General features: G+C 41.9%; 1 protein-coding gene across 1 annotated transcript in view; it reads left to right on the forward strand.

The window, feature by feature from the left end:
- Positions 1-21,204, forward strand: part of LOC139728750 (uncharacterized) — a 278,601-nt gene that overhangs the window by 251,317 nt on the left and 6,080 nt on the right. Inside the window, exons 101-106 of the mRNA XM_071639694.1 lie at positions 2,078-3,187; positions 3,854-4,182; positions 4,692-4,860; positions 6,358-6,549; positions 7,495-8,145; positions 8,789-19,549. Coding sequence (XP_071495795.1) covers positions 2,078-3,187; positions 3,854-4,182; positions 4,692-4,860; positions 6,358-6,549; positions 7,495-8,145; positions 8,789-19,549 — 13,212 coding nt within the window. The remainder of the gene's footprint in view (positions 1-2,077; positions 3,188-3,853; positions 4,183-4,691; positions 4,861-6,357; positions 6,550-7,494; positions 8,146-8,788; positions 19,550-21,204) is intronic.

The following is a 21,204-nucleotide window of genomic DNA, read 5'->3' on the forward strand; positions in this document are numbered from 1 at the left end:
GGAACAATATCTTCTGCCCTCCTTGCCAAATTGCAGAGCACATCTTAAAAGTCTTTTAATTCTCCCCAACTACAAATGTAGAGAAGGTCTGAATTTGTCCCAACTTTGGATTCATTGTTTGGCTCAATAGGGTTCCTACACTACAATGTACATTGTATGTGAGTGAAACAGGGCCCAGGTGTTAGATGAGAGGTACAAGGTAGTGGTCAGGAGTACTTTTATACACAGACCTGTCGAGGCTTTTGATACTGCATTTCAACCCAGATGCGTACAACATATCTATAGGATTCCTGAAAATTCAAACTCTATAAATGCATAATGCATAAATGCATATGCATAAATGCATATGTTGTAATCACTGAAATGATAAGGTTTTTTTCGTATTTACAAACAAACAAGCAACTAAGTTTAGCCAAGGAATTTTGAATCTGCTGTCCACTCTGTAATTTCTTTAAGCCAACATTAAACTACAATGTTGTATTGACTGCCCAGTTTGTTGAGTTTAATCTAAAATCAGTGTTGACAGTAATACATTTAATACACATCCTACCTTTAATATCATAATTTAATATTTTTTTTAGGTTTTCTTATATAATTTGTAAACACTAGTTGTTTGCATACTTTCAGATATTACCATTTAGTTGGTTTCATAGAAAAGGCTTCATCTTTTGTGAAAGATAGTGTGAAAGCAAACCTTATATAAATCGAAATCAATCAGTTAATTTATGATTATAAAACATGACATCATTCAGTTTCAGTAGTGTGTCAATTTAAAAGAGGCCCTATAATAAAGAATACCCAACTCTGCATGGACTATGTAGCTGTATATTCTGACTGAATAAAGAAGTAGATTTTAAGTTTGTAGGCCAGATGATCCGTGAATATTATATTTCGTGAATCAAGACTTGTGAGACAATTTTGTCAGTGTTTAAATTTTGCAGTGGAGGCATACAGGAACAGAATGAGAGATAGATATCATCCCATTTTAAGATCTGCGAAGCAAACTTTGCAATTTACCACCTTCTGTCACTGGAGACAACAATCAAACATAATATGTTGATACGTACACATATTACAAGTATGTGTACATTATATTTGTGTATATACACATACATTGTATACCCAGTCGGTAGCACTTAAATTCAATATATTACACAATGCTACTTAATTGGTAAGAAATTATTCCAAGACATTAGGTTATTAGGTCGTGATACTATTCTTCATTAAGATGTGAGTGTATGCTTGTTGGTGTCATGGAACATGTATGTAAGTGCTAAGCACCACTCTAAACTTCCGTGAATTCATTTATTTTGTTGCTCAAAGAGGGTACATGACATCAGTCACATACTGTAGTTGCGGAATTTTTTTTTTTTAATTCAACATCATGTGAATAGCAATTTTGGGTAAACGAAGTGTATATACATGTGAGTGTGTGTGCGAGTGTGTGTACATATGCATGTATACAGTACATATGGATATGCAATTATATATTATATGCATACAGCCTGTACTTGTGAATTATGTATGTATGTACTTGTATGTACAAGTGTACAATATGCATTATATGTACTGTACGTGTATGTAGATACCATGTACAGTAGATAGACACGAAGCTGTGTGCATATCTAGAGTATATGCATACATAATGTACATGGAATATGTACCTACTTTAAAATTCATGATGTTTAGCGCTAATTTAGGTCCAAAATTTCTAAGAATTTGATCATGGATCAATAATTAGTAGGCATCGTTTGGATTTGATACATCTTAAGGCCACTGAACACTATACGACTTTCAGTCGCACGACTATTAAAGCAACTTTTTATCTGATATAAACAAGCGTGTTTATTCTGAGGCCATTGTGATTTATTTTGGTTTCAAAGTCTGTCAATTGTGCGACCGAATGTTGTATAGGGTATGGCGGCCTTTAATCAACTTGTATGGAATCTAATAAAATTTCCAAACTGTCTTCCATCCATTCCATCCATTCCCTTGCCTACCTCTAGTGGACATTAAATCTAATAAAATTTTCAAACTGTCTTCCATCCATTCCATCTATTCCCTTGCCTACCTCTAGTGGACATTGACGCTCCTGCTGGAAACCTCCTGAGCTTCAGCGAGTCGTATGGTGGGGATGTCAGTGCCAGTGTAGACCCTGGCTTGGACTCAGACACTGACGTTGACCTTGATGATATCTTGCCATACGATGAAACCCTCATCCTGCCAAAGAAGAAGAAACGCATGCGGAAGGAGAGCGAGGATGACGATGGTCATCCTTTCGCCACGCACACTGACGACAGCCAGGAGAAGCCGGTGGACAGGTCAGCAACCATGACCAAAATACAAGCCAAGACAACCATTCAAACAAAGATTGAGGAGGCACAGAGAGCACAAGCCTATGCATACAAGGACACCTCACCTGTGCGCCCAATGAAGAAGGACTTGTCCCCAACGAGGAAACCATCCCCACACCGTGAGCCCAAGTTGGGGAGGCCGGCGCCGCCAGCCAAAGCCACGGTGCTACCGCAGCCTATGCTGCATGTGGACCCCGAGCCTGAGATACCACAGACAGACATGAAGACACCGCCAGTGGTGCACATGCCTCCTCACACCCAGACCCAGGCTGGTCCACCGAAGCCAAGTATCACCGCATCCCTGAAATCAAGGTTTGAACCCACAGAGAAAGCAAAACCGACCTTTCCGACCAAGCCACCGACAATGCCAAAGCCGTCCAAGATGCCGAGTGTGCCCGCTAAACCAGATGTGGCACCAAAGCCCTCTGCACCATGGGCACCGCCCGTGTCCAAGACCTCACCAATCAAACCGCAGGTCACCCAGCAAACCAAAGCAGTGCCAATGCAAACCAAACATTACGTACTCATGCCTCCCGAACCGGAGGAGAGAAAACCGCCAACCTTCTTGAAGTTCATCAACCACTGCCACGCTAAACCTGGTGAGGCTGGACGATTTGAGTCACAGGTCGCTGGCAAGCCAATGCCGTCAATCAAATGGTTGCGTGATGGACAGGAACTGAAACCTTCTCCAAATTGTAAGATTGAGAAGAAACCAGACGGCACCACAACACTGACTTTCGTACGGGTGGCACCGAGTGACTCCGGCAAGATCACCTGCAAGATTGAGAATGTCGCTGGTTTGGCATCTTGCACCGCAAAGCTCATTGTTGAAGGTATTGATATTTATTCAAGGTTCTATATAATTGCCAGAAAATAACATTTAGCTCATAAAAGAAACTAAAGTTAACTTATTGCCAAAGTGAACATTGAAGATCCTGTCAAATATCTATTGGGATCTCAGAATTTCATCGGAACCAGTTAAATGCAGCAAAATTATTGACTAAAGTAAATTGAAGGCATCCCAACTTCCCATTTTGACATTTCTGAATAGTCATTTGTAGTCAAATATACTCTCGATTATTTTTTCATTTACATCTGTCTGAAGAGTTTTGAATTGATTTGGAAATAATGATGCAAAATATGATGTAACGGGATAGAATTTGTTCATCTTATGGCATATATGTAGACTACAATTTTCAATGATATTTTGCTTTTATACATTCATGATACAGTATATCTCTTATATCTCTTGAAGATAAAGGATCAAAGAGCTGATCTGAAGTAGCATCTTCAGTGGAAAAGTGACAATGTGTAGTCATCATGTTAATTTATGATTCCAGTGTTACGATAAAAATTCGTAATTTACCAATGCAGATGATCTGCTTTTTTCCAAGTCCATGCCAGAGTAGGTTGTGTCTGGTTGTGAGCACTTGTTTGCTCAGATTTAGCCATACACTTGCATGTCATCTCTATTAACACAATTGAAACTGATCCTCTAGACGAAGAGCAGCGCGTCATCCGCGAGACCAAACACCAACGCTTTATCCAGTCCACTCTCACTACAACACCGGAAGACATCTACTCATCAGACCTCGAGATCCAGGTAGAACCTCCTACCTTCAGGATAGGTGGTCCTCCACCGGCAGCCCGGGTACCAGGACCCAGTGCGCCAGGCGCGCCCAGGGAGCCAGCCCCACTTGGCCCTCGACCCGTCCAACCACCGTCCTTCCACTCCTTCCTGACGAGCCAGGAGGCCGTGGAAGGAGGTTCGGCGCGGTTCGAGTGCCATGTCAGTGGTCACCCACGCCCAACTGTCAGGTGGTATAAGGTGAGACATGACATATGCATTTAAACTTACGCGTTGTCAGATCTGCAGATTTATGTACAAAAGAAAAAAAACACCCCCCCCCCCCCCCCCCCCAAAAAAAAAAAAAAAAAAAACTGTTTTGATAGATTGTACCATCTGTATCTGTTGATTCTTGAAGACTTATTGCATGTTACATATTTCACATTTATTGAAAATTCCTCTGGGTAATACCAGTAGTTTTTTTTTTTCATATAATTTATCTTCAAGTTGTCATGTTTCAATACTATGTGGTTTTTTTCCCTATCTTTTGAGTTAACTGATAACAGAGCAATTTAAATTTTATTAAATGTTTTGGAAATACAATTTGAGACTGCTTTTGACTCTCACCACTTTGAAGAACAATCGTAAGCACACAATTTTGGCTAATATGTTCTCCACCAGTGTCCACACAGCTCATGAGCCGATGACCATTTGTGTGATTCTTTAAAGGAATATTTGTGAACGAACTGCTTGATTCTTGGTCATTTTAGAGTGGAAGGGAGCTCCGCCCGGACAACCGCATCACAATCAGGATCACGGAAGATGGAAACTGTATTCTGGAAATCTCCTGTGTCTATCCTGAGGACTCCGGTGAATACATCGTCAAGGCAACCAACCAGGCCGGCGAGGCAACATCCATTGCCCAGCTGACTGTGGCACGTAAGTATCTATCCCCATCCCGTTCTAACATCTCTATTATGACAGGGCGCATCTACTCTTGTACTACTTGATTAATCATCTGTGTGCTGCTTTATTACCTGTCCTTAGGTATGTATGTGAGATTTGTCCACATTTGATTCATTGGCACAGAAAGGGATAATTTGTGAGATACATGTATGTTTTGATGATAGGAGGAGCCATATGGCTCAGTGGTTAAGACTGTGGACCCTCAAATGTTAGGTCTGTGGTTCGAGTCTGCTTGCAGCAGCAGAAGCGCCCCTTGACAAAGTACTTCATGCCTCTTTGCCTAGTTCTTTAGAGGGGATTTACATTGTAATGCCATTGGTATATCAGCTTACTCATCAAGTTTGAATGTTTTCTATAAGGCTGAGTTGAATACAATCAAAGACACATTCAGGGATGACCTGAAATATTCATTTTTCATTTATTAATTCCATCTTTAACAGAAACCCATAAATGTGTTTTTTTTTTACAGAAAAAAAGTGCAATTAATATTAGCATCAAATTTGCAACAAATTGAAATTTGTTAGTAAAATCAATCTACCTTCACGTCAACCTGCAGGAATACCATACAAAAAACCCCATAATAATGATAATGATCCCACCGAGAGAAAAGCAATGTTGAAGACTCTGTCTATAGTGGCCACTTTTTTTTCATCTCCCATGGGTAACCACTATAGGCAGGCTTGACTGCATGCAATTGAAGACCTGAATATAAGAAGGACCCAAGTCCAATTTTTGGCCAAATTCAGTTTGACATGTGAAATTGTAGCTTATGCATAGACTCATCTTGTGTATAAATGATGAATCCTAATTACCCCCGGAAGTGCCTGAAATGAATGAGTTAAATCATATATGAATGTAAGAACGAAGGACTTGGGTCATTTTTACATTCATATTATAGCGCCCTCTCTCATCTTTCTCTCATCTCTATAGCAGAATATCATGTATATGATTCAAAGAACGACCCAAGTCCATCACACAAAATGGCCTCTCCACAATTAATGTAAATGTTAATTGTCATAATAATATATGTTCTAATTGATATATACAATGTTGCCTTCCCATCACAGTTGAATAGAATATTATTGGACAAATAAAAAAGATATGAAGTTTTTTTAAGTTTACTCGAAATAGTCCTCCATGGACGTGAGTCGTTCTTATATTCAGATACTCAATTGATAACACGTCAACAGTATATCTGAAAGTAGTGTATGCTAGCATTGTGAATTTGTTAGAAGATATTAACTCTTCATTGTTTTAGAAGCTCCCTCATTTTAAGTCATATTCCTCTGAGGTCTCTTAGCTCCTCTTAGGAACAGTGCATGGAGCATCAGGTGCCTATTAGAAATTGATTATTGGTCTACAAATTGTGTGGGCTTCATTGTACATACATTGTACTCCACATAGAACTTCCCCACAAAGATATTCTTGCACATATCTGGAATATTGTACCTTTTGTAATTCTGTTCTCAGCGTCCACCTACCACTACCAGATGGATGGTAGAGAACCCCACCAAGATCTCCACATCCACATCAACCTGGACCAGGATGGAATGGTTCCTCAGCCTGGCATCCACACCGTCTCCGCTCCTGGTGTGACGGTGTCGCCGGGTGTGTCCGTCCCCGTCACCTCCCAGGTTACTCAGGGGCTGCAGTTTGCACAAGGTCAGACAGCACATTGAGAGGGTGTTGTAGCTTGCATTACAACAGTGAAATTACATATAAATATACTCGGGCTCGACACTAGCTTTTTTTTTCTGGTGGCCCGTTCTGGCCAGCAAAAACTTTCAATATTAAATTTTGGTGGCCAAAAAAAAAAAGAAAGATATGTAGTGGCCTGAAATGAAAGCAAAGGTAACAATCCATTTTGAATCTTAGTTACCCGATCAGGCCACCAAAAGATACATTTGGTGGCCCGTCACCAATTTGAAGTGGCCCTGGATCATTGGGCCACTGCTAATATCGAGCCCTGTATAGTTGTATATACGCACGTACAGGGGGTATTTAAAAACTCAATTTGTAAGATAAACAAAGCACCTTGTCTGACAACCTGATTTTGTGTTGCAAAGGCAGTTCAGATGCTAAGACAAATCATTTACTTACAACGGAGGAATATGCAAGAATTAAACTTAAATTGCCGATGTACTTTATCCATGATATACTTGGTACTTCTACCAGGTCCTGCAGGGAGTGTTGCCAGTATCCTTCTTTGTTTCATATGACATGGCAGTGGCACTTGATATATCTTTGTCTCATGTAGGTAATTTTCATTAACCCTCACTGTGCCTCATTTGCCTGTAGGCACAGTTGTTGGAGTGATTTCCTCGCCAGTTGACACAGATGTCATGTCAATGAATAGAGATGACATTTAATCCACCTCACCCTGTTCATGTCGCCATGTCCACCCTGATGGACTAAGGCACTGCTATGCCTTTGTGGACTATCAAATTTATTAAATGAGGTCAAGTTGGGAGAAATTATATTAATGCCATTGTAAAACTTTGGCAAGTTGCAGTTACTGTAAGTTCCTTGGCACAGTGACGATAAATGCTGATACAAATGGTGTATATGTTTAATAGTTTTCTTTGTTTAATACAAATGCTCTTTCAGGACCTGTACCCACCACCACCACAAGAACTGTAGAGGTTGTCAGTGGTCCGTCTGATGTAGAAAGAACAACTGAGGAGCTATCAACCACATCCAGGCGAACAACAACCAAGACCACCACAACAAAAACTGTTACTGAGACAGTGACTGAGGAAAGTGATGTGGAAATTCCTGGCATGACCTTCACCAGTCAGCGATTCTCTCAGACGCCAACCACCCCAGGGTCCGCACCAGGTACCCCTGGACAGCCTGGAACTCCTGGACAACCAGGATATCCAGGAACTCCCATTCAGATCTATGGACAAACCATTCCACAGCAGATGCCCAACATCAACATCACTCTCAATATCTCAGGGTTCCAGGAGGCCTTGCCTGAACCACCAACCTTCCGGAGGTTGGTGACCGACACCACGGTCACTGAGAGCCAGAGTGTTCAACTGGACTGCATCATCACCGGACATCCTTTCCCGCAGATCACCTGGTTGAAGGATGACCAGATTATCCAAGACTCGCCAGACTTCCAGTACATCATCAATGGCAACAGGGTCTCACTGCTCATCAATGTAACACTTCCTGAGGATACCGGTGACTACACATGCAGAGCAACCAATCCCTATGGAACAGCAGTATGCACTTGTCGACTGACTGTGCGCCGTAAGTATATCCATCATATTTAACCCATTGAGGATGGGCCAATTTTGCTACAACATGCATTTCCCATAGACACTTGCCCCAGTATACATGTTCAATGTGCTTGGGACTTGTCCTCAATTGGTTAATGTACAAGTATTAATGGCATGATGCTAGAGTACTGTAGTATTGTGTCAATGCACAGTCGACATGTAATTACTAATTCTTACATATCAGCACTTCAGATCAAAACTTCAAATGCTTGAGTAGTACTAATTTAATTCAAGTTTAAACAAATAAATTGGCATTTTGGCAAATTTTGCCTTTCTTGTGCATATATTCAAACAACATGCACTTGACTTCACACATTCCTTATGGTGTGATAGTAAGCTAATAGTAATGATATGCCAGTTTTATTTCCATTAAAAGATTCATGTTAATTTATGAAATTTGAATATATATTGGAAAAAAAGTATGGAATGCATTGCGATATATAATCAAATCCATAGAGTCATTTCAGTCTTTCTATCAAAGATAACAAATGTTTATGCATCTCCACTTCAGGGTGCCATGAGCTTCATTTTGAGATGGATTCGTCATCAGTACTTAATTATACTTCTTGGCTTAATGTCACAAGGAATATTGTTTTTCTTTCCTGATATTTCAGCTGGCAAAATGCGAACTGTAAGTGGAGATGAAGCTTTCTCTGAATCAGAAGTGATTCGTAGAGTGAGGAAGACTACTACCACAACCACAACCAGGGTCGCAGAAAGTGATATTGATGCCCCCTCAGAGTACTCAGAGCGCACATATCGTGTGGTGAGGAACAAGCCACCAAAGTTTCTAAATGAACTCTTGGACATTGAGGTGCTGGAGAACAGCACAGCTAAATTTGATGCCAGGGTCACAGGTCGTCCGTCGCCACAAGTCCGCTGGTTTAGCGATGGCATAGAGATTCATCCAGGAGGACGTTACACATTGCACTATGATGATCAGGGACACTGTTCATTGACCATCACCAATGTGACACGAGATGACTCTGCTGAAATTGAATGCAGAGCTGTGAATCCTGCTGGTGAAGAGGCTTCAAGTTTTGCTGATCTCATTGTCAAACCCATTCCACAAGCAGGTAAAAGACCAAGGAGGAGACGAGAGCAGCAGACCCTCTTTGTCCATGGAACCAAGCCAAAGTTCACTTCAGAGGTGAAATCTATCCAAGTCGCGGAAGGTCATACAGCAAGATTTGTGGTGAAGATCATTGGACAGCCTCGTCCCACTGTCACATGGTACAAAAATGGGCGTCCCATTCCACATGATGAACGGTACATTGTGACTTACGAAGAAGACGGTACATGTACGCTCATCATAACAAATGTATGTGCAGATGATGATGCAGAATATATGTGTAAAGCGGTGAATGAGCTCGGTAAAACAATCTCTTATGCTGACCTGGTCGTTGAAACTACCACCAAGACAATAACCACCATCCCAGAAGAACCAGAGCAGGAGACATGGACAGAACGTGTTGAGAAATATGTAGAAAGTGACACAGAAAGTGTTCGCACAGTAACCACTACAACAACCACCAAGAAGAGGACAACTATATCAAGAGAGGGACAAGAGCCAACTAGTGGAACAGAGAGTGTTACTGTGGAAGTTCGACCTCGAGATAGACAATGGACACCGTCCAGACCGATGCATGAAGTGACATTTGAAACAGATGTTGGACAGCCACAGCCAGAGCAGTATGGTGTGGAGGATTACGAGATCATACGAGAGTATGGACCGCGACCGAGAGTCACTCAAGAAGTAAATATTCCAATGAGTCCAGGACAATCTGAAATGACCATTCCTCTTGAAAGAACTGAAAGATCCACCAAAGAAGTCATGCTCACCCAGAAAGTATACCCAACAGTGACAGAAAAAGAAGTTGTGCCAGATCAAAAGCGTCCAGGTGAGACTCCAATCCGAATGCCTGTTTATCCACAGAGAAAGAAAGTCGATGAAAAAATTTCGCCTGTTAAGAGAGAAGTTCCGTCTTCTCAGCCAGCATTTGACAAGATTCCAATACCAAAGGAAGTAGAGGAGGAAATGCTATATGAGGACCTGTATCCACAGCCTCTGCCAGATGTGAGGATGCCTTTCCAGGAGATGCATCCACCAACAACCATTCACGAAGACATTACTAGTACTGTTATGAAGCCTGACTCTGCTGTCAAAAGGCTCAAAGATTTACCAGTTCCTGAGCCAGTACCACGTGTTCATGAACCACCAGTAAAAGCATCTCCACAATTTCCTGACAGAACCCCATCATCACTTGCTGCTTTAGAAAGAATACCTGTAGCAGAACCCCAACCACAATTATATGACACCCCTGTCTATCCTGAAGAAATTGTACAAGAAAAACTTCCCCTGATAGACCGATTGAACAAAATTCCACTGCAGCAATCCCCAGCAAAGGTGCATGAAACTCCAATACAAGCTGACACAAAAAAACCTGTGTACTACAGGCCAGAAATCAAAGAACCACAGCCTCCTCCAAAAATAAAGGAAGTTCCATTTGCAGCAGAAGAGATAAGGCAACCTGAGAGACCGTCATATGTAAAGAAACTTCAAAACCTTCCTCCCCCACATGAACCAGCAAAGGTATTTGAAGATCATATTCATCCATCAAGGAAATCTCCAGTGAAAGTTCCAGTGGAGTTTCCACAACCAGATTATCCCGAGTTTGAGTATGAGGAAGTTCCAGGTTACATGCCTGAACAAGAGGCTCCAGTCCCACATCCCGGCAAGCCAAAAGCAACCCCAAGGAAACCCAAACCTGAAGTTGCTGTGAAACCACTAGCAAAGCAGCCAACCAAGCCAGGAAGACCTCAGGTAGTAGAAGAACTTCAAGACACCCAAGCTGTTCTTGGTCAAGAAGCTCAGTTGCAGACAATCATAATTGGTCTTCCAAGACCAAGAGTCCAGTGGCTGAGAAATGGACGCCCCATTGATGGTGACCGATTTGAGAGTATTGTGACACCGGATGGTGTGTGTACACTTGTTATAAAGATTGTCATAGAAAGCGATCAAACAGTTTATGAGTGTCGAGCCACCAATCCACTTGGGACTGTGTCAACTTTTGCAAATCTTACAGTAACTACTGAGGAGACTATTACCAGGAAAACTGTCACTGAAACTGTCACAACTGAAACTTACACGACTGACAGTGAAGCTGAACAGCAGTACCCTCATCGCACACAAATAGAGATTGGTCCGTCTCGTGACAGGCAGATGTATATTCCTCCAGCAAGAAGGCCATACGCTGTGTCTTCATATGCTGAAATTTCGCCAGAGGATCAGACAGAAACACTTACCACAACCACAGTAACAGAAACCATCACAACGCGGTATGAGGATGATACTTTGTCAGATGTAACTACTCAGAGATCAGAAATGGACATTTATCCTGAATATCAACGACCAACTTCACAAGAAATTGAATTCATTTTTGATGGTGTAAGACCACCATTGGATCGGAAAACAGCAGCAGTGGAAGCACAACCAAGGCGTCCAGACTTTCGAGAGCGAACGGCAGTTGACATAGATAGGCAAGTACCCCTTGCACCTATTGAATTTGTCATTGACACACGGCAAGAACGCCCAGAAGAGGAATATGAAACAGTCACACGACGTAAAACGACCACTGTCACTGAGAAAGTAATTCAGAGGAAAGATGAAGAGGAAACAGAACCCATTGAGTCATACTCTATCGAGTATCCAGAAGAGCCGAGGCAGCCAGTGGGTTTCTCCATTGACTTACCAACTCCAAGTGCTGTTGAATATTCAGAGGAAGAAATACTGCCAAGATATACAGAACCACTGAGAATTGACGTTGATATTCCAGAACCATATGAAATAGTTCCTGGTGAAGAACGAGTTGAGCAGCCTCCTCCTCTTGATATTTCATTTGAGCAGCAGCAACAGGTAGAAGTCATCTTGGGCCCGGAAAAGGTGCTTCCTAAAAAATATGAGCCACTTGAACTCACTTTTTCAACAGAGCCAGTTGAAGAAATTGATATTGGACCTGAACAACTCCAGCCAAAGGAGCGCCCTGTTTCTTTTGATGTTAAGTTCCCCAAGCCAACCATCAGAAGAATGCAGGTTGCTGATGAGAAGGTTGCGGAGAGAGAACCTCCCACACCATTAGAGTTGACGTTTGAAGGAGCTCCAGTGGAGGAAATCCACCTTGGTCCTGAAGAAGTTCTTCATGTGGAGCAACCTTTGCCTCATGAACCGCTTGCAATGCAATTTACTTCTGCTCCCAAAGAAGAAATTACTCTTGGTCCAGAACGTGTGAAACCAAAGCCAGTGGAGGACAAGCCATCTTTCAAATTAGCCAGAACTCCTAGGAAAGATATAAAGCCTGGACCTGAAAAAGTGATTCCGCCACCACAGATACCACTCCAACCTGAATTTGAAGAGTTAGTAATACCATCTCAGTATGCACCGGATATTAGCCCAGTCCGAAAAACAAGTGTCAAGGAAACTTCAGTTCAGGAGGTACATCCACAACCAAGCCCTGTTGTCCCTGAAAGGGGTAGGAGTGAAATCCAAATTGAAACACAACCACAGCCACCTCGTGAAATAGAGCTTGTTCTGGATTTGCCAAAACCAGAAAGAACAAGAAAAACATATACTGAAACAGTCAGAACTGAAACCAAAACTGTAGTTGAACCTGACAAAGAGCCGAAGATGGAATATGAAGAATTGGTGATTCCTGGAGAACCGCGAAGGCCATCAAAGCCACCAAAACCAACACAGTGGCCTCAAAAGAAAATTACAGAGCCAGTTTACACTGAAGAGCCATACCAGATGCCAGAAGAAGCTATTCCAGAGCATACACCGATATCTCCAGAGGAACTCCCCTTTGCCCGTGCTGCAGTCACAAGTTATCCACCAGATGTTTTACTTGCGCCAGATGATATTGAGGTTCCCTATGGGGATGTAGCTCGACTTGAGTGCCAAATACAAGGGGAACCACAGCCTGTAGCACGCTGGCAACGAGATGGAGTACCTGTAACAGGTAATAGATACCTAACTCTTGTCGAAAGGGATGGACGTGTTGTTCTTGTGATTAACCCTGTTGAAGAAGTTGATGACACTGAATTTGAGTGTGTTGCTACTAACGAGGAGGGAACTGTGACAACGTATGCAGATGTGTACGTGAAAGATATACCACCAGGAAAGCTGAAGACACCTTCTGTCAGAAAACCCAAAAGAACTGAACGGGTTTCTGTGTCTGTTACTCCTAAAAAGACAGAAACCTCACATGTCACTGTTCAGCGAAAAGAAGAGAGACCCTTCAAATCATTTGAAGTTACAGTTGGCGTTCCTGAGGAGGTGAAGCCAGAGAGAATTTCTCAAAGGCCCCGTGGACCGGCAGATGTTCCAGTTGAACCTCAAGAGGAAAGTTTTACAACTGTCACTGAAACAGTGACAAAAATAAAACCAGAACCTAGTAAACGACAAACAACAAGCATGGACATTGACACTCCAGGTAGACCTCTTGGTCCTATTGAACTTACCATTGATATTCCCAAAGATGTTCCTGATGATGCAATTCCACGGAAACCAGAGTTTGAGGTATTGGTTGTGCCTGAATTGCCTGAGGAGCATACTGTCACAACTGTGACAGAACGTGTGACAACTGTTGTTGAATCTGAAAAAGTTTCTGAAACTCAAGAAAAAACTCAGGTTTTCCAAGATCAGGAAAGACCTCTGGCTCCTGTTGAACTAACAGTTGAGATACCTGCAGACCAACCAGAGTTTGAGGAGGTTGTGTTGCCCAAACAAGTTATACCAGAAGGACCAGAATATGAAGTAGTTGTTGTGCCAACAGAAGATCGTACGGAAGACATTGTAACTTTCACTGAGACTGTGAGTACAGTTGTGGAAACTGATCAGGTTCCAGTGGAACCTACAAGACAACCCTTGCCTCCGGTTGAATTAACATTTGAAGTTCCAAAAGCAGTTCAACCAGAGTTTGAAGAGGTTGTGGTTCCCACAGAGCACAAACCAACAAAGCTAGAATCCAAGATTCTGAAAGACTTGCATCCTGAGGTTGAAGAGGTGGTAGTACCTAAGAAGCATATTCCAAAACTACCAGAATATGACATGCCAAAGAAGGATCAACCTGAGTTTGAGGAAGTTGTGATTTCAACAGAGCACATGCCACAACAAGTTAGATTCCCACCACAAGATGAAATTCCCAGTGAACCAGAATTTGAGGTTTTAGTTGCCCCTCGACTCCCAGAAGAACAAACAACAACAGTAACAGAAGTGGTTACGTCTGTCATTGAGACAGAAGAGGTTCCAGAGCAGCGAAAAACTGAACAGAGACCAGTAGAAACAGTGAAACCCATCTATAAGCTGCCAAAGGATGATAAACCAGAATTTGAAGAGATCATGCCCAGTAGGCAAGAATTAGAACGACCAGAATATGAGGTATTTGTAGTGCCACAAGAACCAGAAGAAACTGTGTCTACTGTTACAGAATCAGACAAAAGGCCAGCTCCAAAGAAGCGGACAGAGGTTCATCTTGAAACACAAAAGAAACCTCTAGAACCAATAGAACTTTCTTTTGAACTTCCCAGAGAAGTCAAACCACAAAAAGATGAATATGTGATGGACATTCCAGAACAACCAGAGTATGAAGTATTGGTTGTACCACAGCGCCCTGAGGAGGAAACGGTCACAACAGTTACTGAGACTGTGACTACAATCGTTGAGACAGAGGATATCCCAGGAGTAATTGAAGAGGAACCTGATAGACATATGCCTCCACTGGAACTTACGTTTGAAATACCGAGAGAGGAACAGCGTGAATTTGAGGAGATCATTGTCCCGCAAGAACCAGAATATGAGGTACTTGTAGTACCAGAGGAGGAATCTGTTACAATATCTGAAACAGTGTCTACAGTTGTAGAATCAGACAGAGCACCAGCAACAAAAAAACGGACAGAGGTTCATCTTGAAACGGAAAAGAGACCACTTGGACCTGTAGAACTTTCATTTGAACTTCCCAGGGAAGACAAACCACAAAAGGATGACTTTGTGAAGGACATTCCAGAACAACCGGAGTATGAAGTATTGGTTGTACCACAGCGCCCTGAGGAGGAAACGGTCACAAGAGTTACTGAGACTGTGACTACAGTTGTTGAGACAGAGGAGTTCCCAGGAGTACTTGAACAAGAACCTGATAGACATATGCCTCCACTAGAACTTACGTTTGAAATACCGAGAGAGGAACAGCGTGAATTTGAGGAGATCATTGTCCCGCAAGAACCAGAATATGAGGTACTTGTAGTACCAGAGGAGGAATCTGTTACAATATCTGAAACAGTATCTACAGTTGTTGAATCAGACAGAGCACCAGCAACAAAGAAACGGACAGAGGTTCATCTTGAAACAGAAAAGAAACCACTTGGACCTGTAGAACTTTCATTTGAACTTCCCAGGGAAGACAAACCACAAAAGGATGACTTTGTGAAGGACATTCCAGAACAACCGGAGTATGAAGTATTGGTTGTACCACAGCGCCCTGAGGAGGAATCGGTCACAACAGTTACTGAGACTGTGACTACAGTTGTTGAGACAGAGGAGTTCCCAGCAGTACTTGAACAAGAACCTGATAGACATATGCCTCCACTAGAACTTACATTTGAAATACCGAGAGAGGAACAGCGTGAATTTGAGGAGATTATTGTCCCGCAAGAACCAGAATATGAGGTACTTGTAGTACCAGAGGAGGAATCTGTTACAATATCTGAAACAGTGTCTACAGTTGTAGAATCAGACAGAGCACCAGCAACAAAGAAACGGACAGAGGTTCACCTTGAAACAGAAAAGAAACCACTTGGACCTGTTGAACTTTCGTTTGAACTTCCCAGAGAAGTCAAACCACAAAAGGATGACTTTGTGAAGGACATTCTAGAACAACCTGAGTATGAAGTATTGGTTGTACCACATCATCCAGAGGAGGAAACGGTCACAACAGTTACTGAGACTGTGACTACAGTTGTTGAGACGGAGGAGATCCCAGAAGTAAGTGAACAAGAACCTGATAGACATATGCCTCCATTAGAACTTACATTTGAAATACCGAGAGAGGAACAACGTGAATTTGAGGAGATTGTTGTCCCTCAAGAGCCAGAATATGAAGTTCTTGTGTTACCAGCAGAGAAAGAAACTGTAACAGTTGTGACTGAAACTGTGAAGACTCAGGTGCAGTCTCAGGATGAACCAGAAACACATACCAGTGACATAGTAATTGATACCAAGGGAAAACCGCTTGGCCCTATTGAACTTACCTTTGATGTGCCTAAAGAACAGGCAGAGTTTCCATACACTCCTGACACAAGAAAGACAACTGTTGAGAGGCTGCCAACAGAGGTTGAGGAACGGGGATTACAAGAAATTGATGTACCAAGAGAGCCAGAATATGAAGTATATGTTGTGCCCCAAGAAGAGCATGTAGAGGAGACTGCAGTTACAGTTACGGAAGTTACTGAGATTAAAAGGCCTGAAACAATGGAAGTGCAACTCAAAGAAGAAAAGCCCCTCACTCCTTTTGAACTCACATTTGATGCCCCACGCGAGGAACAACCTGAGTTCGAGGAGGTTGTTTTTCAAGAACAAATTGTTGACCAACCAGAATATGAGGTTCAGGTTTTCCCTACACAGCCACAGGATGTTGATGTTCCCCAGAAACCTGAATATGAAGTTCTTGTGTTGCCAATGGAGAAGGAGGAAACTGTTACAACTGTTACAGAAACTGTAACTACACTTGTGGAAACAGAGGATGTACCAGACTTCCATGTACCAAGCAGAGATTTCATTGACCAGGGAAGACAAGTGCCTCTGACCCCAGTTGAGCTTACATTAGAGCTTCCACGAGCAGAGCAGCCTGAATTTGAGGAAGCTGTGCCAGAGGAGCACGTGCCTATTAAGGAACCAGAATATGAAGTTCTTGTTTTGCCTCTTGATCATCCGGAAGAGGAAACTATAACAACTGTGAAGAAAACTACTACGACAGTTGTTGAAAGAAAAGATGTTCCAGACAGTTCACCCAAGTCATCACAGATAGAAATTGAAAGTAAACAACAACCACTGGGTCCAGTTGAACTTTCCTTTGAAGTACCAATTTCTGACAGGCCAGAGTATGAAGTGCTTGTCATGCCTCTTGAAAAGCCTGAAGAGGAAACAATCACCACAGTTACAGAAACTATTACTACTGTCATGGAAAGTGAGGAAGTTCCTAGTAAGCCTCAGTCAACTGAAGTTTTTATGGATCGGGAAGGTCAACCATTTGCTCCCATTGAATTAACATTTGATATCCCACAAGACGTTCCACCACAGGAAGAACTGGCTCCTGGTAAAGCCCCTGAAGGTCCTGAATTTGAAGTACTGGTAATGCCTATGCAACAACCTGCTCCTGAGGCTCCATACACCTTGGAACCATCTGAAGATATCGTCGATCAAGAGCAGAAACCAATGGGTCCAGTTGAGCTGACATTCGAGCTCCCAACAGACACAAGTGTAGATGTACAGGATGTTCCATATCAGCCAGAGTATGAGATCCTTGTCTTGCCAGCAGACAAGGAAGAAATCCAAACAGCCACTACAGTCACAGAAAGTGTGACTACCCTTGTAGAAACAGAGAAGTTTACAGAGACCCGGGAGTCTGCTGAAGTTGAATTCACTCAAGGGGAATATCCTGGAGAAGTAGAACTGACATTTGAGATACAACCAGAGAAACATCCTGAAGTTGAAAAAGTGAAACCATTCTCAGAAGAATTGTATGAAGAAATGCCGGAACATGTTCCTGATACTGCTGAACCGGATATCAAGAAACCTCAAGGTATCGAGGTTGTTGTCGTGCAAGAACCTCCTGAAATCATCAAACCCCTTGAAGATATTGTCACCAAAGTTGGAGAAACTGTGCGATTGCATGCAAAAGTGACAGGTCATCCTCAACCCAAAGTTGAGTGGTTCAAACATGGTAAACCTGTCAAGGGGGATAGATTTGTCACACTCATTGAGCGAGATGGGAATACTGTTCTTCTTATATCACCAGTTAAAAAAGAAGATGAAACAGACTTTGAATGTGTTGCAACAAACATGGAAGGAAGGGTTTCAACAAAAGCAGAACTTTATATTGGAGAAAAGAAGCCTAAAGTATCTGTAGAGAAACCCAAAGAAAAGCCATCAGAGAAGCCAAAGGAAAAGCCAAAAGAAAAGCCATCAGAGAAGCCAAAGGAAAAGCCAAAAGAAAAACCCTCAGATGTCCATCGTAAGCCTGCTGAAGAGTTGAAACCAATGAAAGGTGAAGAAACCATTCCGATACAAGATGTTTTGCCTGAAGAGTCTGTTGAAATTCAAATAGAAGTACCTATCGAAAAGAAACCGGAGATTGCAGAGTTTGTGACGGAGGAAAGAATTATTCAAGAAAGACCAAGAGGACCTGCTGACCTACCTGAAGAACCAGAGTTTGAGGAAGTTATTGCAATAAGTGAAGAGATGGTTTCTGCTGAAATTGTCCTCATGGCTGGTGAAGAGCCAGAGTATGAAGATGAGGTTATTATGCCTGAAGAAATCATCGAGGACATTGAAAAACCATCTGACTATCCTGAAGAAAAGACAGAGAGAGCTGAGGTCGTGATCGAATGCGAGAGGCAGCCCTTGCAGCCGATCGAACTCGTGGTAGATGTTAAAGGAGGTGAACAGATGCCACAAATGCCGGAGTATGAAGAAGTTGTGCTGCCAGTGGAACAAATACCAGAGCACAGAGAAACAACCGGAGTTACGGTTGAAAAAGGGCCAGATGATCAAAAGACATTTGAAATCATCTTTGACACTCCTGAGGCACCACAGCAGGTATCAACAACTGTGACAAAGACTGTAACAGAAGTTATTGAAACACAGGAACAGAAAGTAAGTCCAGCTGTAGGTGAACTTGTTGTAGACTTTGCAGCTCCAGAAGAGGAAATGCCAGGTGACACAAGGGAGAGGACAACCATCATAGTGCCAACAGAGGAAGAAGAACATCACCCTGTGGAAATAATTCTTGATATATCTGAAGATAAGCACACAGATGACATCTTTATTGAGGTCGTCCGACACGTGACAAACGTTGAGGTAGACATTGGTGGGCGTGCTTCCTTCACCTGTATGATAGTTGGTAAACCACGTCCAACAGTTCAATGGCTTGCCAATGGTAGACCTCTGACGGGCGACCGGTTCATATCTGTCTTCAGTCTTGATGGCACGTGCGAGCTAGTCATCACAGAGGTGCAGGAGGAAGATGAAACAGTGTACACCTGTCATGCAGAGAACTCTGCTGGAGTAGTGACAACAACAGCTGAGCTCATTATTCCACATGAACGTAAGTCATGTTACACTGGGTTTTTTTTTCAGTACAACTACTGGCTCCAGCTGGGACAATTTTTATACCATTTCATGCCTGTATTTGATAAATCTCCAGACTTCTATATGAGTTAACATAAAATCTGAAGCTAGTTGCTAATGTGCAAGGCCCTTGAAGTGATTGGCACTACATTTATTAAGTGATTTGAAATGATTGGACTGTTTCCTGGATGTTCTGTGTCTTTTTGACCGGAATGTAGTTCATATTCAAGATTTTACGTTTTCTCACAATTTTGAAAGGAACTGTGCAGGGATGTGAGAGTTCAGAGTTTAATCTGATTTCTCTTTTTTTTTTACTGTGCCCAAAACCTAATTCTCAGACTTTTGGTCATTCAAATACATTGAAATGTTTACCATTTAATGCACTTCAGACTTACTTTTCATATGTTTCAGATTTTTCAGATTTTTTTTTCTGCAAGTTATCTCTCACCCCTGCATTCTCACTACCAATAGTTTGTCAAACAATCTTTTGAACTTACCAAATGCAGGTGCCCACATTCAGTGTTAAAAGTGAAACTCTTCACACATCTTGTTTTAAATGAATAACTGGTACCAACAGTTGTCTTACACACATGAATGGCGACATCCACTCTAAAATTACTCATAGGCTAATATTTGTAAATGGTAATGATGTGAGTATGACAGATTAAATATCAAAGATACAGAAACTGTTTTTTCAAGTATAACTTACTATTGTTACCTAAACTGTATTTTTATAACACCTTTGCATGTGAAGCATGCAGCATGTATCTTGTGGTTTGTCATGTCTATGATGTGGCTGAGATGTACTCGGAAAAATGAAATTCTTGTCAATTATCTTTTGGCCATTTCATCCCATTCATTTGGTTGTATTTTTGCTTTTGATGAATGGTACCAATTTCTTCATATTTGATGTTATCACACATATCTATTCACTGTAACCATTTTAGGATTGAGTTGCATTTTTCAATATCACTAACATGTGAATGATGAATGCTGTACAGGTGATGCATTGTCTTTTGAATTAGACTAACTCTCTGTTGTGATTATTTTAGAACATCAAGGAAACTAGTCAAGCTGGCAGTTTGTGTAAGACTCAATTTCTGCATCAATGATTATCAGTCATTAAGTGACCAGTAAGTGGCCTAATCTGCTTTTGGAGACTATTTTCTTGAGAATGAGTTGTGAGTTATGCAGTACAGATAAGTGAAAATCGCATTCATAATTTCACATAAGCTGTTTATATATATATATATATATATATATATATGTGTGTGTGTGTGTGTGAGTGTGCGCATGTGTAAAATACAGGGAATTAAGAGGGCCTTGATGGTCAGTAGCTTAGAATGTGAGCAAGTGGATGCCCATTCTTTCAGCACCTTAATAAATCTTAGGAAAACTGGTGTAATTATTCTGGCAGTGGGGAAAGACACAATGTGTGAGGGAGCACTGTATTATAAACTTGTAGATAAAACTCTGGACTCACCAGGAAATCCTGGGTCGAGAGCTTGTCCACGTAAGTTGTCTCTGGACATGTTGTAATATTCACAAAGAACCCACCTGGAGAAGGGCTTACATCTGAGGAGGCTATCCTAGATGAACATGATGATACCATAATTCTTTCAAGTAAGAGAG

This window comes from Diadema antillarum, unplaced genomic scaffold (genome assembly GCF_040938485.1).
Source record: "Diadema antillarum isolate AM-2024a unplaced genomic scaffold, OU_Dant_1.0 scf00000019, whole genome shotgun sequence".
Lineage (NCBI taxonomy): Eukaryota > Metazoa > Echinodermata > Echinoidea > Diadematoida > Diadematidae > Diadema > Diadema antillarum.